This window comes from Heterodontus francisci, chromosome 18 (genome assembly GCF_036365525.1).
Source record: "Heterodontus francisci isolate sHetFra1 chromosome 18, sHetFra1.hap1, whole genome shotgun sequence".
Taxonomy (NCBI): domain Eukaryota; kingdom Metazoa; phylum Chordata; class Chondrichthyes; order Heterodontiformes; family Heterodontidae; genus Heterodontus; species Heterodontus francisci.
The window spans coordinates 36,207,004-36,232,801 of NC_090388.1; the positions used below are offsets into that span (position 1 = coordinate 36,207,004).

The 25,798-nt window shown below is 41.6% G+C and overlaps 1 protein-coding gene across 3 annotated transcripts in view; it reads left to right on the plus strand.

Moving 5' to 3' along the window:
• The window catches only part of asz1 (ankyrin repeat, SAM and basic leucine zipper domain containing 1), a 185,301-nt gene that overhangs the window by 126,382 nt on the left and 33,121 nt on the right, over positions 1 to 25,798 (plus strand). For 2 of the 3 annotated variants that reach the window (XM_068051229.1, XM_068051230.1), the window contains exons 5-10: positions 1,297 to 1,408; positions 1,787 to 1,921; positions 3,500 to 3,627; positions 4,455 to 4,530; positions 5,052 to 5,108; positions 15,803 to 15,915. In XM_068051229.1, the coding sequence (XP_067907330.1) occupies positions 1,297 to 1,408; positions 1,787 to 1,921; positions 3,500 to 3,627; positions 4,455 to 4,530; positions 5,052 to 5,108; positions 15,803 to 15,915 (621 nt within the window). The remainder of the gene's footprint in view (positions 1 to 1,296; positions 1,409 to 1,786; positions 1,922 to 3,499; positions 3,628 to 4,454; positions 4,531 to 5,051; positions 5,109 to 15,802; positions 15,916 to 25,798) is intronic. The other variant, XM_068051231.1, reaches the window with a different exon arrangement.

A 25,798-nucleotide genomic window follows, 5' to 3' on the forward strand; every position in this document is an offset into this window, starting at 1 on the left:
AGTGATTGGCTGGTGCAGAGGGAGACAAAAGCTAAGAGGAGGAGGAAGCAAGCCAGCACAAAGCCAGCAGTGCTGAGGGAGCATGCAAAGAGTGGCAGGCAACCCTTTAAACCAGTGCAGGGGCTGGGGTGAGGTATGCAGAGAGAGCGGGGGAGAGACAGGGGGGAGGACACAGAGGAGGGTACGGGGACGTAGAGAGAGAGGTGGGATGCGGTGGGGGAGGAGTGCAGAGAGAGAAGGGGGCACAGTGGAGAAAGACCACAAAGAAAAAAAGGTGGCATGGTGTGGGGGTGGGGGGGGGAGGGGGGTTGGCGGAGGAGAGACTGGCAGAGAGAGAGAAATATTTTTTGAAAAACAGATATAAATTAGATGGAGATTACTTTTTCCTTTTCATTTAGATCTTGGTTTTCCTTGGCTGCTGTATGTTGGATTGTACCACTCTACACTACCATATTATTGGTGATTCATCTTCATTAGGAGATCATATGTTAGTTGGGTCCATAAAATACTAAATTGTACATGTTCTGTGGGGAGAACTGATTTTATGGGTTGACTAGTCATATTCCAATTTTTTAATGTTCAAATATTTGGTGAATTATGCCTGAGTATCGTTCATTTGGGCGGCACAGTGGCGCAGTGGTTAGCACCGCAGCCTCACAGCTCCAGTGACCCGGGTTCAATTCTGGGTACTGCCTGTGTGGAGTTTGCAAGTTCTCCCTGTGTCTGCGTGGGTTTCCTCCGGGTGCTCCGGTTTCCTCCCACATGCCAAAGACTTGCAGGTTGATAGGTCAATTGGCCATTATAAATTGCCCCTAGTATAGGTAGGTGGTAGGGAAATATAGGGACAGGTGGAGATGTGGTAGGAATATGGGATTAGTGTAGGATTAGTATAAATGGGTGGTTGATGGTCGGCACAGACACGGTGGGCCGAAGGGCCTGTTTCAGTGCTGTATCTCTAAATCTAAATCTAAATTTGATACATTTGCTCTACTCATTTGCCATTTTTCACTTGAGTTTCTACTTTTGAGCATTTAACTTCTCTGTGGCTGTTTTGCCACAATTACAACTTCTGTCATACACTATGCAGCTTCTCCAGGAAATATTATGGTTGAATCATTGTTGATGAGTGATCGATGATGCCGTATTGAGTTTTATATAATTCACCTATAAAAAGGTATTTATGTAGATACAGTTCTGTCTTAAATTTACATTTTTATGATGTGCATCTGTGGTGATTTAACTTTTTTTTCCAAAAAGCTTTGATTGCAGGGTTTACTGTTCTATTATCCCTTTCAGGAATCGGATGACCCCGCTCATGTACGCAGCTAGAGAAGGGCACACTCAGACTACTACGTTGCTGGTAGCTCAAGGAGCAGAAATAAATTGCCAGGATGAAAATGGCTACACTGTATGCAACTTTGGTCAAATGTCATTGTTTGCATTAAAATTTGAAAAATACCTCCTGCTTGAAAGTAACCGAACTGAATATGTGACTGCTTTGTAATAAAAGGCATTTTTCAGTTACCTCTTAGTAAATACATTTTGCTTAGGGAAGAGAGGGTGTCGATAAGTTATGGCTAGAACGTTACCAGAGTATGGAAACATTGTAGTCTGTGGATTAATTTCACAGAGGGAGTTATTTTATTGTTGTGACTGATTCCTTGATAGGAATTTTTAGCTAATTTGTGTATTATAGGTATGCTAGCTGCAGTGATTTTATCTAAAGATTATAATGACTTGAAAATTTTGTGAAGCCTCTAAATAGGCTTTTCTCCATAACGCTTAGGCACTGACATGGGCATCAAGTCAAGGCCACAAAAGTACAGTGCTGAAGTTAATTGAGTTAGGAGCTGATAAAACATTGGAGACCAAACATGGAGAGCTGGCAGCTGATATTGCTGAGAAAAAGCATCATTCGCAGGTAAACACCAAAAATGCAAACAGGTAAATAAACAGGATTTGTAGTTTTCAGCTATTTCTCATGTTACGACCGCAGTGGGAGCAGCGCACTCTTAATTCAGTCCCATCACTCCATAGGTCACAGCATTTTATTTAAAGCTTTCCACCCAATCAGAAAACAGCAAATCAAACACTCTAGTAACCCTGGAATAAAACAGACCAAACCGGGTATCATTAGACAACAACAAATTAACTATTTATTAAAACTAAATCTTAAACATTATTAAGATAAACCTATGTCTGAAGACCTTATAACTTATTTTAATCCAACTCCCCCATTCGCACACACTCCAAAATAACAGTAGTTAACTGGTTTTAAAAGTGTTTTTAAAAATTAGCTGTCCCTTAAGAATAAATAAAATAAGTAAGTCTTTGTGTGTTTACATTCCTGATGGATGAGGTATTCTAATGTGGAAATAGTCAGAGGCCAGACAAAGTCTTCACATGGATTTGATGTAGTAATCTGTTCTTAATAGTCATTCAAACTCTTCAGCTGTAGTAAGCATCAACAGTTCCTTCAGCAATACAAACAGTTTCTTGGAAAAAGGCTTTTCTTCTTTAGGCAATTAACTCGACCCATAGCTCCCTGTAGAACTTTTGCTGACAGAAAAATAGACAGCTTTCTTTTCAGTAGCCCGCCTCATTGGAGAGTCTCTCAAAATTAACTGGTTCAGACCAGTTCCTGCCAGTGTCTCTCTCAGTCAAATCGAAACATCACATCATGTGACCTCTCTCTCTTCTGCTGTCGCCTAGGGTAACAAGTGCAGCTGCTGGCATACTGTGCCTTAGAAATTCCAGAATTTTCTCTCCCTTAAAGGTGTACTGTTTTTAACAGACTCTTAAAGGCACACACTGTTTTTAATCCGAGGAGAAAAATAATTACAAGTCCATGACACTCAGAACAAATTAGGTTATCAGGATTGTTGGCCAACTATACTGATGAAGTAGCAGTACTTATAATCCAATGGGAAATACGACACAGAATTACAAGAACAAATTGAAGAAGAAAGGTTTAGAAGGACAATAATCAGTTGTTAAACAACAAAGTCACCTGTTGCTGCTAAATATCAGAAACGAACCAAATCCAAAATCCCCAGAATAAGAGGGACCTGACCCACAACTGCAGTGGCTACCCAGTTTGAACCAATGATGCCTAATCCTTTTTGCTCAGCACTAATAATTAGGATCCCTCGTAGGGAGGTTACGTAGTGCACCTGCATAAGGCAGTAAGTGACTGGGATAGGATTACCGCTAATGCTTAGATTCGAGAAAACATGACTAAAACACAATATACTTTTGCAATATATTTAATTTATTTAGTTATTGTCTATGCTTAATAATATGTCTGTAAACTAGTGTAGCAGGCTTTATTTTTGCCAAAAAAAAGTTTATTCCAAATTTAAACAAGGCACTTGGTTTTCAAGTTTAAATTTATTGTGTGGCAATGATTATGTGGACCACAAATAACAAACTATATGTAATAAAGATCACTTCTGATTCACTGTAATTAAGCAAAAATGCTTTTTTCCCCTCCCTCCAGTTAGCATCGTTACTCACAGTGACTTCAAATTCATCCTTATTGGGAACACTCCAGAACATATCTAAAGAGGAGGCGATTTTCAAATACATTATAAATCATTCTAATACAGGAAAGAACAACAGAGTACGGTAATAAACAATGTTCAATAGTTTGTAAAAATTCTGATGGTAGTGTTTTGATTTATATTACTTAAGGATTTGTCAAATTATGTTGTTGTTCTCTCGAAATGAGGATGACATCTGCCAGGTTTCATGAGTTGTGCTCCCTCAGGTGACTCAGCAGGCCAAATTATGTATTTTCTGATTATACTTGGTTTAACAATTTTAACAATTATGTCTGATTAAGTACTGGTCAATTTAAAACACAGCTAGAAGAAATTCTTGCACAGAAATACTTATAAATGATAACTACTGAATATAAAGGGAAATAATCTTTTATTTCACTTTAATTTCCATGGAATAATGAATGATGAAATAGTAACAGGCCAGCACATTTTTTCATTGCTTTTGAGTTAGTTTGCTAGGTTTTAAACTTATAAACAAGTACACAGGAATAATTGTTTTTTTGTACATTCTGTACTTATTAATTTTCTTGTCTTTCTGTCAACAAAAAGTGGTCAATATAGAGCAAGGTCACCAGAAGTGAACAACAGTAAGGGGCTGTAGTATTGTCACACATGAAACAGCAAGATGTTCAACAAAAGTTTGTTGAGCTCTAAAATTGAATTAGTCCTAATGATCCTGATAGACATCCAGTGTTTTTAACAATCAGATACAATATATTTTTTGAATCGTCACTTTTTTAATGTATATAGGATGCCATGTCATTATTATGGAAAAATAATTTAGAAATGTAATTGAAAGGAATTGTGATTCCCTTTTTGTAAAGGATTTTTAATGTTTTAGCCATCATGCTTTTTTTTGCTGTATAATAAAGATTTCATCAATTTTCATAGTTCAACTTCACATTTTGGTGATGTAGAACTGTTTCTGTCTGGGCTTGAACTTGAACACCTTCAGGGATTATTTGAGGTATGTTTGTTCATTTTCTTGATAACTGATATTTCTTTTAGCTGCCGTGTTATCGATTAAAATGTTTTGTATTGCTGTGTTGCTTTTGTGATCTTTACCTTTATTGTTTTAGATAAATGTCAAACCATTTATGTACTCTTGAGTATAGACAAGCCTCGGTTTTAAAATGTGGGGCAAAAAAGTAGTTTTGAGAGCTAGTTTTCAAAGCTTTTGAAGTCTTTTACAAGTTACACAGTAGAACTCCAACTGAGACCAATGCAGAAGATGATTTGTAAAAAGTGTGCAATAGTTTCTTTAGTCCTACAGAAGTGTCGATAGTTTGTTAGGGTATATTTGAAGATTGAATTTAGGTTTAATTAATTATGGCTAGGTTAACGATGAATGTTTCTACAAGCTGCTAAATTAATATTCTATAATATAGTTACATGTTACTCTCCCTCCACTGGAGATTAACTCCATTAGAGTGAGAACATCTGTAAAATATACTTCATTTTTAAAATGTCTTTTATTACTTTCTGAAGGAGAATGATGTAACTTTCAGAGGACTTCTGACAATGGGGAAGGAAGATCTTGAAAAGGTTTGCTCACCAGTTTTTTATAAACAGCTTTTCGTTAAAGAACTATGTCTTCACAATGCAGAACTAAAGAAAATGTTGATTTCTCCTTATCTCCATTGTAATTATAATTACTTTGCATTTGACAAATTCCAATTTATTCAAATTAAGAGTTCTATGTTTTTTTCAAATAATCTTTCTAATAAAGTATTTTAACATTTATAAATTTGAAGACAATGACCCCACTATATTCTCTGGGATAAGGGGACAGTTGCCTTATTAACATTAGAATGGTTGGACTCCATACCACTGTCTGCACATAGATGATGCGCACCATAGTAGGAAACCAAAGAATTCTGGCGCTGTTAAGCCATTCTGTTTCGTGGCCTTATTCGCAAGCCTTGAAGCATATTTGCAGTATTTTCAATCAGGAATGCATCATTCATTTTGTCTTAACTGGAAAAAGTGCCACTGTGCAACTTTCCATTGTTCAGGCCATGCATCGATTAATTCATTTATGTTGCTGTCACTTATAAAGAGGAGCACCTATGATCAGCATAATCAACATGGATGCTATGAGCTTTATTTGCTGTGGATGCTTACAAGAAAACTGCATATAACAGTTGGGTGAAAAGTTGCAAAAATTGTCTGCTAATAAAAAGAAACTTAGAATGGGTTATAACAGAGTCGATACAGAATCTTACTAACTCAGATGAAAGTGCGGAGATTTTGGGGCTGAGTGAAAAGTAGTAGACTTGCCGAGTATCATCGCATATCAGTGAAATGGCCTGGATAGTCTCAAACATTGAAAGCAAATAATCAGGGATCAGAGGCTAGACGTTACAACCAGGATAGAGTGAATAGCCCATCTTGTCTTCAGCTGGGTGACGTATCAAGTGATTTCCCATTTTACCTCCTTGAGCAGTTTACCATTTAAAGGGAAAAGAGGGCAAGAAATCCCTGAAATGTGTGCAAAAGAACTTTCTTGATCAGTGCGTTTTCAACCCATTGAGGAAGGAAGCAGTGCTGGATCTAGTTCTAGCGGATGAAATGGGACAGTGGAGTATGTTTCAGTGAGATAGCAGTGATCATAATCTCATTAGATTTGGATTAACTAAGGAAAAGGACAAGGTACAATCAAGTGTTAAAATACTTAACTGGAAGAGGACTAACTTCAGTGATTTGAAAAGGGATTTGGCCAGATGGATTGGAATCAAAAATTTGGAGGCAAAACAGTAATTGAGCAATGGGAGGCCTTCAAAGAGGAGATGGTTTGGGTGCAGAGTAGGCACATTTCTATGCAGGAGAAAGGAAGGGCTTCCAAAGCTGGAACTCCCTAGATGATTAAAGATATAATGATTTTCGTGGGACCCAAAAAGGAAGGCTTATGACAATTATAAGGTTCATTATATAGTAGAAACCAAACTGAAGATAAAAAGTACAGAGGAGATCTAAAAAAAGGAATAAGGAAGACAAAGGGAGAGTATGAGAATAGATTAGTGGCTAATATAAATGGGAACCGAAAAGTTTTTTATATAAAACATAAATGATAAGGTATCTAAGGAAGGGTGGGACCAATTAGGGACCAACAGAGATTTTCTTGTGGAGATAGAGGCACGGCTTAGATACTAAATGAGTACATTGTATCTGTCTTCACTGGAGAAGAGGATGCTGCCAATGTAGCAGGAAAAGGAGGAAGCATTAACAATATTGGACATGATAAAAACAGAGGATGAATACAATATTGGCAGTCCTTAAAGTAGAAAAGTCCCCTGGTCCAGATGGGGTGTATTCGAGGTTACTGAGGATAGTAAGGGTGGAAATTTCAGAGGCTCTGGCTACAATCTTCCAGTCCTCCTTGGATGTCGGGTGGTGCCAGAGGGCTGGAGGATTACCAATGTTTCCCTCCTGTTTAAAAAAGGGAGAGGGATAAACTCGGCAACAGGCAGCCGAGTCAGCTTAATATCAGTGTTAACATTTCAGGTCGATGACCTTTCATCAGAACCGGCAAAGGTTAGAAATGTAATAGGTTTTGAGCAAGTGAAAGGATGGGATTGGGGGGGGGTAAGAACAACAAAAGGGAAAGTCTGTGATAGGGCCCTTCCCCCCCCCCCCACACACACACCCCCCCCCCCCGCCCGCCATTTCACTTGCTCAAAACCTATAACCTATTACATTTCTAACCTTTGCCAGTTCTGATGAAAGGTCATCGACCTGAAACATTATCTCTGTTTCTCTGTCCACAGATGCTGCCAGACCTGCTGAGTATTTAACCATAGAAACATTACGGCACTGAAAGAGGCCATTCAGCCCATCGTATCTTTGCCAGCTAAAAAAAACTATCCACCCAATCTAATCCCACCTTCCCGCACCTTGCCCATAGCCTTGCAGGTTACAGTACTTCAGGTGCAGGTCCAGGTATCTTTTAAATGAATTGAGGCTTTCTGCCTCCACCACCAATCCGGGCAGTGAATTCCAGACACCCGCCACCCTCTGGGTGAAAAAGTTTTTCTTCATGTCCCCTCTAATCCTTCTACCAATCACCTTAAATCTGTGCCCCTGGTAATTGACCTCCCCGCTAGGTGAACAGGTCCTTCCTGTCTTCTCTATCTAGGCCTCTCATAATTTTGTACACCTCAATTAAGTCACCCCTCAGCCTCCTCAGTTCTAAAGAAAACAACCCTACCCTAACCAATCTTTCCTCATATCTGCAGTTTTCAAGCCCTGGCAACATTCTTGTAAATCTCCTCTATACTATTCTCCAGAGCAATTATGTCCTTCCTACAATGTGGTGACCAGAACTGTAAACAATACTCCAACTGTGGCCTAACCAGCATTTTATACAGTTGGAGCATTTACATCCCTGCTTTTGTTTTCTTTACCTTGGCCAATGAAGGAAAGCATTCCGTATGCCTTCTTCACTTTATCTACCTGTCCTGCCACCTTCAGTGACCTGTGGACATGCACTCCAAGGTCTCTCACTTCCTCTACCCCTCTAAATATCCTCTCGTTTATTGTGTATTCCCTTGCTTTGTTTGCCCTCCCCAAATGCATTACCTCACACTTATTTGGATTGAATTCCATTCTCCACTTTTTCGCCTACTCAACCAAACCATTGATATCATCAGGAGTCTATAGCTATCCTCTTCATTATCAACGACACGGCCAATATTTGTGTCATCTGCAAATTTCCCAATCATGCCTCCCACATTTAAGTCCAAATCGTTAATATATACCACAAACAGCAAGGGACGCAACACTCAGCCTTGTGGAATGACACTGGAAACTGCCTTCCATTTGCAAAAATATCCATCGACCATTACCCTTTGTTTCCTGTCTCGGAGCCAATTTTGGATCCAACTCGCTACATTCCCCATGTATCCCATGGGCTTTTACTTTTCTGACCAGTCTGCCATGCGGCACCCTGTCAACTGCCTTGCTAAAATCCATGTAGATAACATCCACTGCACTACCCTCATCAATCCTCCTAGTTATTTCCTCAAAAAATTCAATTATTATTAAGACAGACCTTCCCTTAACAAATCCATGCTGACTATCCCTGATTAATCCATGCCTTTCTAAGTGACAGTTTATCCTATCTCAGAATTGATTTTAATACTTTGCCTACCACCAAGGTCAGACTGACCAGCCTATAATTATTTGGCCTACCCCTTGCACCCTTTTTAAACAATGGTACAGCATTCGCAGACCTCAAATCCTCTGGTACCTCACCTGTATCTAGTGAGGATTTGAAGATGATGCTCAGGGCATACACTATTTCCTCCCTGGCTTCCTTTAACAGCCTGAGATGCAATCCATCCGGCCCTGGTGATTTATATAACATTTTCTGTTTATTTATCAGATTTCCAGCATCCTCAATATTTTGATTTTATTTTAGCTTAATATCGGTGGTGGGGTTATTTTTAGAGTGAGTAATCCAGGTCAAAATCAATTGACAATTGGGAAAGTATGGGGCTGTCCAACATATTTGGCCAGGATCCGGCCCGCCAATGTTTCCATCCAGCCTGCAGATGTATTTCAGAGATAAAAGATTTTCCATTTGCTTCTTCTTTCAGACTGGCTTTAAAAAAAAAATCACACTGTCAGTTTCACAGCTGACAGTTCGATTTCGAACTTAGGAATCTGAATCTGTCTGAAGTTGGAATCCAGCCTGTTAACTTTGAAACTGAGCACGATTCTTTTTAAAAACTGACCAACCACAAACCTGCTGTGCTGAGCGCTCCTGCTCCCTGTAACTGTTAGAGAAGGGGTAAGGGAGGGGGAACAGTGAGACAGAGAGGGGGGAGCAGGGGGGTCAGAGAGCGAGGACAAGGAACAACACAGGGAGAGAGGGAAAGACAGCGATCAAGATCACTCCTGACAGATGGACATCTATCCAGAGTACTCTGCATCACTACATCAAGTGTAAGGGCAAACATTGACTACCCTTGTGCAAGCAAAAAAATGCTAGGTATCTCACTAAATCAGTGTCCAACATAGTGATGAAAAAGTAAGTCAATAAATTAATCTTCTCATTTAAAGCTCCTTCACAAAAATGCACATTTGTTGTTGTTTTGATTAATACTAAGATGACTTTTTAAAGCCTTTATCTTTCCGAAATTGTCTCACCAGTTCCCTATGTAAGACAAAAAATTGTGATGTCGGCCCCCCCCCCCCCATGCAAAAAGGTTGGACAACCCCGGTATGGGCTAATAAATGAAAGTCAGCATGGATTTGTTAAGGGCAAATCATGTTTGAATAACTTGTTCGATTTCTCTGAATTAAGCAAACGGGTTCATGTGTGTTTGAATTTTCAAAAGGTGTTTGACAAAGTACCACATCATAGAATTGTTAGCAAAATTAAAGCCCATATGATTAAAGGGATAGGGGCAGCATGGATATAAAATTGGCTAAGGGACTGAAAGCAGAGAGTAGTGGAGAATGTTTTTTTTTCATGCTGGAGAGAAATATGCAGTGGTGCTCCCCAGAGTTGATATTTGATGCATATTAATGACCTAGGATTGCATATACAGGGTATAATTTCAAAATTTGTAGATGACAAGTTCAATTGTACTGAACAGTGTGGGGGATAGTAAGACTTGAGGATATAGACAGACTGGCGAAATGGGTAGATACATGAAATTTAATGTAGAAAAATGTGAAGTGATACATTTTGGTCGGAAGAATGAGGAAAGGCAATATGAACTAAATGGTACAATTTTAAAGGGGTCCAGGAACAGAGGAACCTAGGGGTGTATGTACACAAATCTTTGAAGGTGGAGGGACGAGTTGAAAAGGCTGTGATCCTTGACTTTATTATTAGAGGCATAGAGTACAAAAACAAGGAAGTGATGCTAAACCTGGTTAGGCCTCAGCTTGGAGTATTGTGTTCAGTTTTGGACACCACACTTTAGGAAGGTTGTTGAGGCTTTAGAGAGGGTATAGAAGAGACTTATGAGAATGGTACCAGGGATGAGGGACTTCAGTTTTGTGGCGAGACTGGAGAAGCTAGGGTTGTTCTCCTTGTCGCTGAAAATGTTAAGCAGAAATTAATAGAAGTATTCAAAATCATTAATGGTTTGATAGTTAATAAGGAGAAATTGTTTCCAGTGGCAGAAGGGTCAATAACCAGAGGCATAGATATAAGGGAAAAAATTTATTTGGCTATGTCAGCCCAGACACGATGGGCTGAATGGCCTCCTTCTGTGCAATAATTTTTCTGTTCTATGGGTAAAAAGGAGGGCGGGGGCGGGGAAGTGGGATGAATTGGATAGCTTTGCCAAAGAGCTGGTCCAGACACGATGGACTGGATTTTGTTCTCAGCTTGATATCTGGTTCCAGGGCGGGAGGGGGAGTGGTGCTGGAGAATGGGAGCGGCTGCCACGGAACCTGATGCCGAGATTGCAGGACTCTACCTTCCCAAGGACGGGATAGGCCGATATCTGCCTTCCTGCCCAGGGGACAATTGAGGCCCTTAAGTGGCCTATTGACGGCCAATTAAGAGCCTCGTTCCACTGCCACTGGGATCTTAAGAGCGACCAGGAGGGTAGATGGGGGCTCCACCGCGCAGAGAGGCACCTTGGAAAACAAGGCACCCTCCCTGCAGGCTTGATTGTGGGGTGCTGGAGGTCCATCCTTCATGGCCCACGGAGGACCCCCCCCCCCCTCACTAAGTAACCACTGTACTACCCAGGGCACCCCCCCAGGACTGAATGACCACCCCCCTCACTGGGGCATTCCGGACCAGCCCCAGCAACCCTGCCTCACCTACCTGAGGTCTGGTGTTCCAATGCTGGGCCTGGGTCCAAGGCCACTGCTCCCGGTGGCGCTGCCGATACTATTGAGCGGCCAGCCCTGTGACTGGCTGGCAGCTCTTGGGGGTGGGATTCCCGTCCCTATTAAGTGTTTGAAGGGATGGGGATCCCGCCTCTTTAAACTTTGACCTCAAAAGACCGGAAGATTGTTCCGTGGGTTAGAAAAAATGCAGAGGTGGGGTTCCCCCCCACCTTTTCATCCCGGCGCCGGGAGCCCCACCTCCTGCATAAAATCCAGCCCAATGAATCTATGCTGTATAATTCTATGATTCATCCTGGTTGAGGTATGGTGAAGGGCTGCTCCCTGAACATCCTCTGTTGCCTGTGTGACTGAACACCCTTCCAGGGCATGGTGCTCTTTCAAATTCAATCTGCAAGATCAGGGGTGGGCTTTTTGTCTGCCTTTCCATAAGCTCGCAGGGGTACTTAGCCAGTTACAGCTTTTAATATCTAGGCTTCCCTGGACTGTGAAACCCCTAGAATTATGTGGTACTTCTGTGATCTCTGTGTATCCTAAATATTCCAGCCAGCCTCTGGCCATGGATACTTCCGTAGTCATTCACAGTCCCTGATGTGGGGAACTTTGCCAGTCACGTAATGATGGTCTTTTGCCTGTCCACCATGTACTATTGTTGGGAAAAAAAGCCATTGTCTCACAACTGCCTTAACTGTATCCCAGTCAGCATGGTTGGGTGAAAGCATGTCAACTTATACACATCAGTGGTCACCACATAACTGGCTGTCTGATACCTGGCAAGCTCACATGGCCTCTCAACTTGTGGTGCAGGATTTCTAAGAGACGATTGGTGGTTCATATTGTGGCCTGGCTCACCACATTTGAAATACTTGACCTCATTGACTTCAGATCTCTAACTTCTGATTGGCTGACTTTTCTGGTCTTGCCTGAGGCAAGATGTACAGCCTGAAGTAAAACTACCACATAGTCACCTGTGACACATAGAATTAATGGATGTTGTTTAAATCTGTGTTCTAAGTAGAGTCGTACATGTTAGTTTTTAAGTCTCAGCATATATACCGAAATGTTAAACAAAGCCGTCTAGACCTGTGATCTCTCCCTATTTTAAGAGTTGTTTAGCAATATTGATTGGGTTTGCTTCTATCTCAGTCCTACTAATGGAATTTGTCAAGTGGGAGATGTAGCTATATTGAAAAGGAAATCCAGATTGTACAGACCAAGAGGATCTCAAGTTTGACCCCTGGTGTATTTCAAGTTATTCCATTTCTGCAGAGGAATTATACCAGCGGTGCCTCATCAGACCCCTTTCCTATCCTGAGTGGTGTGAAACAGGGCTGTGATCTCGCACCTACACTGTTCAGGATCATCTTCTCACTGCTGCTCTCACATGCTTTCTAGTCTTCAGAAGAAGGAATTTTCCTCCACACAAGATCAGATGGCAGGTTGTTCAACCTTGCCTGTCTTAGAGCGAAGACCAAAGTACGGAAAGTCCTCAGGAAACTCCTCTTTGCTGACGATGCTGCATTAACATCCCACACAGAAGAGTGTCTGCAGAGACTCATAGACAGGATTGCGGCTGCCTGCAACAAATTTAGCCGAACCATCATCCTCAAGAAAACGAACATCATGGGACAGGACGTCAGAAATGCTCCATCCATCGGCGACCATGCTCTGGAAGTGGTTCAAGAGTTCACCTACCTAGGCTCAACTATCACCAGTAACCTGTCTCTCGATGCAGAAATCAACAAGCGCATGGGAAAGGCGTCTGCTGCTATGTCCAGACTGGCCAAGAGGGTGTGGGGAAAATGGCCCACTGACGTGGAACACAAAAGTCTGAGTGTTTCAAGCCTGTGTCCTCAGTCCCTTGCTGTACGGCCTGGACAACGTATGTCAGTCAAGAGTGACGTTTCAACTCATTCCCTCTTCACTGTCTCCGGAGAATCCTTGGCATCAGGTGGCAGGACCGTATCTTCAACGCAGAGGTCCTCGAGGCGGCTAACATCCCCAGCATGTACACCCTATTGAGCCAGCGGCGCTTGAGATGGCTTGGCCATGTGAGCCACATGGAAGATGGTAGGATCCCCAAGGACGCATTGTACAGCGAGCTCATCACTGGTATCAGACCCATCGGCCGTCCGTGTCTCCGCTTTAAAGACGTCTGCAAACGCGACATGAAGTCCTGTGACATTGACCACAAGTCGTGGGAGTCAGTTGCCAGTGATCGCCAGAGCTGGCGTACAGCCATAAAGGCGGGGCTAAAGAGTGGCGAGTCGAAGAGCCTTACCAGTTGGCAGGAAAAAAGACAGAAGTGCAAGGCGAGAGCCAACTGTGTAACAGCCCCGACAACCAATTTTATCTGCAGTGCCTGTGGAAGAGTCTGTCACTCTAGAATTGGCCTTTATAGTCACTCCAGGCGCTGCTCCACAAACCACTGACCACCTCTAGGCGCTTTCCCATTGTCTCTTGAGACAAGAAGGCCAAAGAGGAGGAAGCCATCCATCACCAAATCTGCCCAGTACTCAGGCCATCTGGGAAATCAGTAATAAAGCCTGCTTTTCACCATTACCACCTGTCTCCATAAAGTGTTCTCCTCTGCCCTCTCTACCCTCATCTCCAAAACAAAGCAGTCCATGGATTTATTTGTCACTACGATTGAGACCATCCATTCAGTTAGTTCTGCTTTTGCCCTCATGGTTCCCCTTACCCACCAAACCATTGACAGTTGTTTTGAGAAGAAGGGAACAACATCTGAGGAGAGGGAGCCATTTAAATAATAAGCTTGCATCGCAGCCAGGAAGGGAAGATGGGTGGTCAGCATGTTAGTAGGAATGAAGGCATGGGGAGTGGTGGGGGTTGTGCGCAGAGGTAGTGGCACAGAGGGGAGCGATGGTTGGGAGAGAAGTCAGAAAAAGCCACAGATTCAGGGCCTGGGCAGGGGGAGCCAAGGGTCAGGTTATCTTAAAGGGCAAGGAAGGGAGGGAAGCAGCTAAAAAGATGGTCTCAATCTAGATGACAAGTCCAACAGCTCCTCACAGTTGTTGAAGATGAGAGTGAAGGGATGGGGCAAGAGTTGAAGGAGATGCCTGGTAGTGGGGAAAAGAAACGGGTTATCTTTCCTCTCCTGGAAGAGTGAGTGGCATTGCAGAGGAAAGTGAGGTCCAACTGTACTTGATATGATCTAGCCATAACTGCTGATTGATAACTAAGCAAATTGTGCACCAGATATGCTCAGGGCTTTACCCCTTAGGAGGCCCATACAGAGAACATGATGGGGAAGAAAGACAGTAAATGTTTTGCTGCAACCAAGAGCATCAAAGCTGAAAGTGTGGGAGTGGTTGAGCAAATTGGTGACTGGAGAAGTATTGCAAACGGATGGGCAAAAGCTCGGCAGTTGAAAATGTTAAAATGCAGTTGCATGGGTGAATGTTTTCCAGTGGACACAAGGAATTTGGTTGGAAGGGATTAAGGGCATATGGGTGGTGAGGGATACCAAGGAAGTGATCAGAGATAGCTTGTCGATTTTCTTTTTATTTTATTAATGGAATGTGGGCATGCAAACAAAGCCAGCATTCATTACCCATCCCGAGTTGCCTTTGGGAAGGTAGTGGTGTCCGTTGACTTGAACTGCTGCAATCTATGTGGTAAAAGTACTCTAACAGTGCTGATGGTAGGGAGTTCCAGAATATTGTCTTAGTGACGATGAAGAAATGACATTCTATGTCCAAGTCAGGTTGGTGTGTGACTTGGGGTGGTGGCAGTGGTGTCCCCATGCGCTTGTCTTTCGAGCGAGTAGAGGTCACAGGTGTAAGAACCACTGTTAAAGAAGCCTTGGTGATTTGCTGCAGTGCATCTTGTAGATGGCACATACTGCAGGAATGGGGCATCTGTACACAGAAGATGACATGGTTTAAGGGGTGGCCTTGAATATGGATAAGGGAGTCTGTATGAAGAGAGAGATTTAGCGAGGCCAGGAAGGCAGTGATTTCAGAGGAGCCGGAGAAAGCAGAGCTGAGATGGAGATTGAAATCAGCAAGCATGAGTCAGTTCCCCAGTGCAGATGCTGTGGGAGAAAAGAAAGTTAAATAAGAGAAACCCAGTGTGAGAATCCAGTTTCCTAACAATTAAGTAGAAATACTCGGTTTGTTTGTTTGTTTCTACCACTATTGAGAATTTATGAATTATAAGTGCAAACTGACAATATGCGTATAGGGTGTATTCTAAATAAAAGTAATTATAAAATTACTTTCATGTCAATGGCTTTGCGCACAATTGAAGCGTTTACTATTGCCCTGAAGAATTCTGATGAAATGTAAATATACACCAGTGGTTAATAATAAGTTTGTACAGAACTATGAGAACATGCATAGCTATTTTCTAAATTTATCCTGGTATGAGCATAAATTATAGACATTTTAATTTTTATGCAGATTAAAATTACTGATCCTAATGATCAAAGGAAAATTTTGGAAGCAGTTTGTGAAATGCAGCCAGAAGACCTACAAGTTGCCCAGTTACCTTCAATGGAAAATTTTGATTGCAGGTAATAGAAAATAGCAAAATGAATAACTAATTTAAGCAGATAAAACAGATGCTTTTCTAACAGCACAGTGACTGTTTTTTAAAATAACGAGTGCCATACTGAGTTCCCAAATTCCAGTATATTTTGCAGCAGTCCAGTTTTTCATTCATTTTAAAATCAATCTCTGTGCCACTGCTTATTCAGGCAGACTTAAAAGATCCCATGGCAGACTATTGGAAAAAGAGCATGAGGCTTTCACAGTGCACTGGTGAACATGTCTCCCTCAACCATTATCGCCAAAAAAAAAACTTGCTGTTTGTAGGGCAGTTGGTTGCCATGGTTCGCTACATAACAATGCACTTCATAAGTAATTCATTAGTTGTGAAGCACTTCTGTGACATCCCTGGGAAGTGATATTATATAAGTGCAAGTTCTTTTTTTTACTTCAGGAGAATAACAGTAAAGATGTTCTATGGAGTAGTCCAGTCAACTTTAGTTACCATTATTGGTTAGATTTAGCTGATAAAGAGGATATATATATGTGTGTGTGTTTGTGTATATAATATATATATATATATATATATATACATATATATTTTATATATATATGTCCCATATGTGAACTGCTTGAGATATCCTAAGATGTGGAAGGCATGACTAAAATTATTATTTATCTCTGTTGATCTACCAATCTTGCCCCCACCCCTGCCTTTATGTACTGTATGAGTAGATGACAGTTCTATATTGATGATATTAAATGATAATTACCTACATCCTCCCAGATCCAACCATCTTATTTTCTTGGATCCTTGATCTTGTCTTGAAGAAAGGAACAATAATATTTCCCTTTTGACTGAGTATAGTTAATAAGAATGTTATTACTCTTGAGCTGTAAAATCACTTTAAAGGTTAAAAACACTATTGCCACCATTTTCTTTTCCCTTAATGAACAAATGCTCACACTGGTTTTAAAATACAGATACTTTAAAGATTTTTAATTACTCAGCAGTGGATGAAAGTAGTACACTGACCTAGAAGTCAAGAAAGTGATTTTGAAAAATTCCTTATTGTGACAAAGTCAAGCAACTTGCAGGAGAATGTGGGAACAAGCAAATTCTAACCCAGCAATGAAAGTTTGTTTGAAAGGCACATGAAGTAAACCTAAACTATTCTCATCTGGAAGTTTCTCCCCTTAATTATTTTAAAGTTAAAGTAAAGAATTTGATCTAAGTAAGGTATTAGTATTGCTAGATATTAAAGACTAAAGTATCCATTTAGATGTAAGATTGTTATTGTCACCAGCAGAACTATTTTGCAATGACAACTTCTGTCTCCTTTCATGTTATGCCCTAAGAATTCACAGAACTGCTGAGCATCATTCATCAGTAACAGATTATTGTCAGTGTGTAGATGTAGTTTGTAGAATGGTCACATTATTGATGCTCTTCAAGCAAATATTGCAATTAATTACGTGCCAGGGAAGACCTTGCAGTAAGCAGACAGGCGTTGAAACCCTTAATTCCCTCTGCCTCTCTGCAAATATGCCTAGGTTCACAGAACGTCCCTGAAATTGTCAGAAAGTTTGGATTTAGGTTATGGATGACAGAGCGAATGAGATCCACTATTACCTTGTCTCCCAAAATAAGCTGTGATTTAATTAATCCAATGTAAGCATCTTAACAATCTCACCTTTGACAAAATGCTTTTGAAATCAGTGTTTTGAATGAAAACATTTTGCGAAGATGATGTTTATAATTGTAATGTAAATTGTGGGCACAAGACCCAGTTTGGTCCATTTTTACCTGTAGAGTGCTTGAGTTTTTTTTGTTTTACTGAAGTGCTCCAAAAGTAGGTGGTACTTGTTCAACTTTTTTAATCATCAAATATTTATCACATATTCATGTCAAAGTTATAAAGGAGATTTTAACAAAACTTACTGTATTCTTTGATAAACGAATTAAATATTTCAAAGGAGGGAGAAAGCATTTTGAGTTTTAAAACTGAGCAAACTCTGACCTTTTTAATGTTGAACTAGATGTCAGAATAAAGCAATCCAAACAAATCTAGCTGGCATTGGTGTTTAAGTTGCAAAGTATATGGGAAAAATTGTTAGGCGCACATATTTCAGGAATCTGACCTTGCAGTCTGTTTCTGGGATGTGTTTATATACATTTTTTAGTAAGATCCAGCTTTCCATCTGTCATGAATCTTACCATGGTAGTCATTCAGTGGTAGAAAAACATTATGGAAATGTTCATTTGTTGGTTGGGGGGTTGTATTCTGACAGGATGTTTCAGAAGTCATGTAACTTCAAATGTGTATGTTAATTAATTCATATTGTCAAATCAGAAATTCATCCAAACAAATCCCCTGATGTCATCAACCATCACAAGAAAATTAAAACATCAAAACCTGCAAAACAATGTAATTACAAGTTTATCATTATTTGTAACTAATTTTAGAAAGATGCCCAAATGGTGAAAATGTTTCCATAAAGATTATTTTAATCCATTTCTATTGCTTTTTGTCTTTTAATTTCACCTTTGCATGGATAGATGGAAACAAGAATACTGCTCTCATTTTATGCAAATAAGTGAAACCTTGGTCTATAAGTAATGTATCAATTATGAGTTACATGAATTCTGTGATTCTAGGAGTAAGTTGGATCTCCGTATACATCCAAAACTAAATAACACTTGATAGTTGTATTTATTTAAAGTTTTAAAGCAAAACCATTTTGGTAAGTACATTATGGAGTGTTATTCTCTGAAGAATGGAAGAATAAACAAACATCATAACACCAAAGAAACTTTGTTTTCTGGAACTATGATAGCAAATTCAGAGGAATTATGGGCAGCTATAGATAAGTTTTTTTTTATTATGTACGCTGTACACTTTCAAGTGCAAGATCAAGTGTCAAGTGATTTTTTTTTTGTCTTCAAGTATCAGTGTGTTTTTATTCATTCATGGGATGTGGGCGTCACTGGCTATGCCAGCATTTATTGCCCATCCCTAATTGCCCTTGAGAAGGTGGTGATGAGCTGCCTTCTTGAACCGCTGCAGTCCATGTGAGTTAGGTACACCCACAGTGCTGTTAGGAAGGGAGTTCCAGGATTTTGACCCAGCGACAGTGAAGGAACGGCGATATAGTTCCAAGTCAGGATGGTGTGTGACTTGGAGGGGAACTTGCAGGTGGTGATGTTCCCATGCATCTGCTGCTCTTGTCCTTCAAAGTGGTAGAGCTCGCGGGTTTGGAAGGTGCTGTCGAAGGTGGCTTGGTGCGTTGCTGCAGTGCATCTTGTAGATGGTACACACTGCTGCCACTGTGCGTCGGTGGTGGAGGGAGTGAATGTTTGTGGATGGTGTGCTAATATAGCGGGCTGCTTTGTTCTGGATGGTGTCGAGCTTCTTGAGTGTTGTTGGAGTTGCACCCATCCAGGCAAGTGGAGAGTATTCCATCGCACTCCTGACTTGTGCCTTGTAGATGGTGGACAGGCTTTGGGGAGTCAGGAGGTGAGTTACTCGCCGCAGGATTCCTAGCCTCTGACCTGCTTTTGTAGCCACGGTATTTATATGACTACTCCTGTTCAGTTTCTGGTCAATGGTAGTCCCTAGGATATTGATAATGGGGGATTCAGCAATGGTAATGCCATTGACGGTCAAGGGGAGATGGTTAGATTCTCTCTTGTTGGAGATGGTCATTGCCTGGCACTTGTGTAGCGCAAATGTTACTTGCCACTTATTAGCCCAAGCCTGGATATTGTCCAGGTCTTGCTGCATTTCGACACGGACCGCTTCAGTATTTGAGGAGTCACGAATGGTGCTGAACATTGTGCAATCATCAGCGAACATCCCCACTTCTGACCTTATGATTGAAGGAAGGTCATTGATGAAGCAACTGAAGATGGTTGGGCCTAGGACACTACCCTGAGGAACTCCAGCAGTGATGTCCTGGAGCTCAGATGATTGACCTCCAACAACCACATTCATCTTCCTTTGCGCTAGGTATGACTCCAACCAGCAGAGAGTTTTCCTCCTGATTCCCATTGACTCCAGTTTTGCTAGGGCTCCTTGATGCCATACTCGGTCAAATGTTGCCTTGATGTCAAGGGCAGTCACTCTCACTTCGCCTCTTGAGTTCAGCTCTTTTGTCCATGTTTGAACCAAGGCTGTAATGAGGTCAGGGGCTGAGTGGCCCTGGCGGAACCCAAATTGGGTATTACTGAGCAGGTTACTGCTAAGCAAGTGCTGCTTGATGGCACTGTTGATGACACCTTCCATCACTTTACTGATAATTCAGAGTAGACTGATGGGGCGCGATAATTGGCCGGGTTGGACTTGTCCTGCTTTTTGTGTACAGGACATACCTGGGCAATTTTCCACATTGCCGGGTAGATGCCAGTGTTGTAGCTATACTGGAACAGTTTGGCTAGGGGTGCGGCAAGTTCTGGAGCACAGGTCTTTAGTACTGTTGCCGGAGTATTGTCAGGACCCATAGCTTTTGCCGTATCCAGTGCCTGCAGTCGTTTCTTAATATCCCGCGGAGTGAATCGAATTGGCTGATGGGGATATTTGTGGAGCCACCTCCTCCAGTTAGTTGTTTAATTGCCCACCACCATTCACGACTGGATGTGGCAGGACTGCAGAGCTTAGATCTGATCCGTTGGTTATGGGATCGCTTAGCTCTGTCTATCGCATGCTGCTTGTGCAGTTTGGCATGCAAGTAGTCCTGGGTTGTAGCTTCACCAGGTTGACACCTTGTTTTGAGGAATGCCTGGTGCTGCTCCTGGCATGCCCTCCTGCACTCTTCATTGAACTAGGGTTGGTCTCCTGGCTTGATGGTAATGGTAGAGTGGGGAATATGCCGGGCCATGAGGTTACAGATTCTGATTGAGTACAATTCTGCTGCTGATGGCCCACAGCGCCTCATGGATGCCCAGTTTTGCATTGCTAGATCTGTTCGAAATCTATCCCATTTTGCACGGTGATTGTGCCACACAACACGATGGACGGTATCCTCAATGTGAAGGCGGGACTTCGTCTCCACAAGGACTGTGCAGTGGTCACTCCTACCAATACAGTCATGGACAGAAGCATCTGCGGCAGGCAGATTGGTGAGGACAAGGTCAAGTATGCTTTTCCCTCGTGTTGGTTCCCCCACCACTTGCTGCAGACCCAGTCTAGCAGCTATGTCCTTTAGTACTCGGCCAGCTCGGTCAGTAGTGGTGCTACCGAGCCACTCTTGGTGATGGACATTGAAGTCCCCCACTCAGAGTACATTTTGTGTCCTCGCCATCCTCAGTGCTTCCTCTAAATGGTGTTCAACATGGAGGAGTACTGACCCATCAGCTGAGGGAGGGCGGTAGGTGGTAATCAGTAGGAGGTTACCTTGCCCTTGTTTGACCTGATGCCATGAGACTTCATGGGGTCCGGAGTCAATGTTGAGGACTCCCAGGGCAACTCCCTCCCTACTGTAGACCACTGTCCTGCCACATCTGATGGGTCTGTCCTGCCGGTGGGACAGGACATATCCAGGGATAGTGATTGCAGTGTCTGGGACATTGTCTGTAAGGTATGATTCCGTGAGTATGACTATGTCAGGCTGTTGCTTGACTAGTCTGTGGGACAGCTCTCCCAACTTTGGCACAAGCCCCCAGATGTTTTTTTAGAATTAGAATATTACAGCGCAGTACAGGCCCTTCGGCCCTCGATGTTGCGCCGACCTGTGAAACCATCTGACCTAAACTATTCCATTTTCATCCATATGTCTATCCAATGACCACTTAAATGCCCTTAAAGTTGGCGAGTCTACTACTGCTGCAGGCAGGGCGTTCCACGCCCCTACTACTCTCTGAGTAAAGAAACTACCTCTGACATCTGTCCTATACCTATCACCCCTCAACCTAAAGCTATGTCCCCTAGTGTTTGCCATCATCATCCGAGGAAAAAGCCTCTCACTATCCACCCTATCTAACCCTCTGATTATCTTATATGTCTCTATTAAGTCACCTCTCCTCCTCCTCCTCTCCAACGAAAACAACCTCAAGTCCCTCAGCCTTTCCTCGTAAGACCTTCCCTCCATACCAGGCAACATCCTAGTAAATCTCCTCTGCACCCTTTCCAAAGCTTCCACATCCTTCCTATAATGCGGTGACCAGAACTGCACGCAATACTCCAGGTGCGGTCTCACCAGAGTTTTGTACAGCTGCAGCATGACCTCGTGGCTCCGAAACTCGATCCCCCTACTAATAAAAGCTAACACACCATATGCCTTCTTAACAGCCCTATTAACCTGGGTAGCAACCTTCAGGGATTTATGTACCTGGACACCAAGATCTCTCTGTTCATCTACACTACCAAGAATCTTCCCATTAGCCCAGTACTCCGCATTCCTGTTACTCCTTCCAAAGTGAATCACCTCACACTTTTCCGCATTAAACTCCATTTGCCATCTCTCAGCCCAGCTCTGCAGCCTATCTATGTCCCTCTGTACCCTACAACATCCTTCGGCACTATCCACAACTCCACCGACCTTAGTGTCATCCGCAAATTTACTAACCCACCCTTCTACACCCTCTTCCAGGTCATTTATAAAAATGACAAACAGCAGTGGCCCCAAAACAGATCCTTGCGGTACACCATTAGTAACTAAACTCCAGGATGAACATTTGCCATCAACCACCACCCTCTGTCTTCTTTCAGCTAGCCAATTTCTGATCCAAAGCTCTAAATCACCTTCAACCCCATACTTCCGTATTTTCTGCAATAGCCTACCGTGGGGAACCTTATCAAATGTTAGTAAGGAGGACTTTGCAAGGTCGACAGGGCTGGGTTTGCCGTTGTCGTTTCCGGTGCCTAGGTCGATGCCAGGACGTCCGGTCTACAGCTTGAATTGTGCACAGTTGTAATCTGTTGTCTGGCTTTTAATTCTAAATTTGAAAAAATGCCAATATGAAGTGGACTACATTTGAGAATATTTTCCATTTAATTTAAAATGAGCAAAGAATTGCTTAGTACGAATTTCTAACAATTTGCTGATATAAATGAAACTTTAGGAGAAAAGGGTATTTACCCATAATGTATAAAGTTGCTACTTGCAGTTCTTTGTTTTCAAAATTCCCAAACCGTAGTATGACTGGATATTATCTGGCACTGCTCAGTGAGGCATCAGGAAATTACATTGTAAATTACAATACCACAGGTGATCCACATAGATTATTATATTAATGTTTTCTGAATTTTTTTCCTTACCTTCGTCCATTTTTCTTCCCCTTCCCCTCTCATAGCTGTGTTACACTGGGTTTTGACAGTTTGTTGGTATCTCAGTCAAGTAAATGGCAATTCTCATGCAAGCCTATGACTGGTATTTGATCACAGGGACATCATAGCAAGGCTAAATTCTGTCTTCACCAGACAGAAACAAATGAACGTTTTTTGAACAGAGCACTGTATATTAATCAGTAGTGGGGACCTGGCATGACTTTTTCCCCTTCCAATAGCCCTAAGACCAATTGTCCCCTCTGCTGCCTTGGCTTAGTTCAGCTAATAGAACAAGCTAGCAATCAAAGCTGGAACTTTCCTGATCTTTCTGGCACACTACTGCATTATACGGTACATTTGCCCATTGAACTATTAGAAGAGACAAACTATAGACTATACTAAATTAAACTTTTCATCTGCCTGGTTTAAAAAAAAAATTAAAAAAAATAGACATTATAGTTCCTGCATTAGTACCTGATAGGTCTTCAATTTCTTCCAGACAAATTTCCAAACAGGTTACATAGATAGGACAAAGTGCATTTAATAATGAATAAGTGATAAATCAACAACTGGAACAGCATTTCACTCTTTGTCTATCCTTTCTCCTCTTGGGTTTTGACTTAGATATTCAACGTACTATTTTCCTTCCCAGGCATGGGGAGCTGAGGAACCACAACTCCACTTTCCCAGTATCCTGTCTCTCAGAATCGTTACATTTCCCCCTGATGTCCTGTCTGCATATGATGCTTCAGGTTTACATGCAACAATTCTGTGCAACAAATAAATGCATTTGAGGTCAAATCATTGAAAAAACATATATGTGGAATAGTATAATAACCAATTACTTGGTGATTGCTCGACAGTTAACCTAAGACCTTTAACCTTTATGAATGAAACTTATTTTTACATTTACCTGCTCTCATCCCTCAAGTAGCCTTCAAAGATTAACCAAGGTCACAAATGTTGCAGTAATTGAGTTACGGGGTAAACAGTAGTACCACCCCCTTCTTGCTCAGGGACAAAGGAATGTGAGAACAAAGTATCCCAATCAGACTACAATGCCTTATCAAGCTCTTCTGACTTGAAGCGCACAGGAAAAAAATGACCCCAGCTCAGATGTTACTGTACCATTTCATTCCCCTTCTTCAAATCCACCTGCTGAAAATTTTGTCTCACTGTTAACCAAGCATTGGAATGTTACACAGAAGATGTTGATGTTGACAAGGATGGTAACTGTTCTCCATCTGAAATAACCAATAATTTTTTGGCACTTCCTTCATACTTTTCCCATGTTCAATATATCTCACACGTGGAAGGCATCAGCCTCTGGGCCTTATGTTAACTTCAGAAACTTACAATTTGTAGCCAATCATTTTCCAACTGTCCTGTATCGGCCCTTGTCAGTCGTCATTAGCTCAGCAATCAGAACTTGCAATGTAATCAATCTAGGGTCAGCTTTGATTTCATTTAAATGATAGTGAAACATATTGGCCAAAAGTTTTTGCAGATATATTAAGAAAGATAAAGAGGTAAAGGGGAATATCGGCCCATTAAATGCAGCTGCAGGCAAGACTAATGAACAGTAAGGGACTGACAGACTCGTTATATGAATATTTTGTGTCCGTTTTGACAACGGCAGAACAGGACAAAATACCAGTGAAACAAGGAAACCTAAAAATGTCAAGGGGAGAAACTTGTGGGTGTAATGTAAATTAAAAATAGTAATGGAGAAAATAGTGGAACTTGAGGTAGAGAAATCTCCAGGACCTAATAGTTTCTATCACAGCCTATTAAAAGAAATAGGTGAGGAAATTGTAGATGTGTTTGTCATAATCTTCCAAAAAGGTGATCTTGGTAACTACTTCAGCTGTAAATCTCCATTTGAAGAAATTGGTAGTATCAAAGAAAGCTCCAACAAAGTGCTCCTGAAGGCTTTGTAGCAACCATTAGCCTGTTTGGAGCCTGCTGTGATGATTTTGACATATATGCCAAGACTTTATGTAGCTATTAACATCTCTCATAGCCCAGTCAGTAGTCCATTAGCAGATTTGTAACATCTGTTTTGTGAGAAACAGGCATCCACTCATGGGATAGCCATGGAATTCTCTCAATTGAGCAGATGAAGAAACTGTTCTCTGCCTGTATCTACCTCTGTGAAGCATTTTGAGACATTTGTCTACAATAATGGCACTATATAAATACAAGATTTTGTTGCTTTGTGGTTTTGAGGTGTCTGCTCAACCTAACTCACAGGTAGAAAAGCGCTCAGCGTTATATTTCTCCTCACTGAAGTTACTTTTGTTCAGATGTCATTTGTGAAGACCCATATAAGGATTGGATGACCGTGTTCAATTTCTTCCAAGCAAAACTCAAAAGTATTGTGTGAAGAAATGCTTTGTTTCATTGGTACCAGTTGTTGTTATACACAGTTATCAACTTCAACAGCTGTTTTCAACTATCTCTCCCTCTCAGCACACCTCCCACCAGAGAACCTTCTGGGTTTTATCTTATTTACACTCAACTGTCTCATCTCCAGTGAAGGGAAGAACTATAATCACATCGTCAACAACAGCTTACAACAACTACTTGCATTTATTTAGTGCCATTTAATGTGATAAAATGTTACAAGGTGCTTCACAGGAAG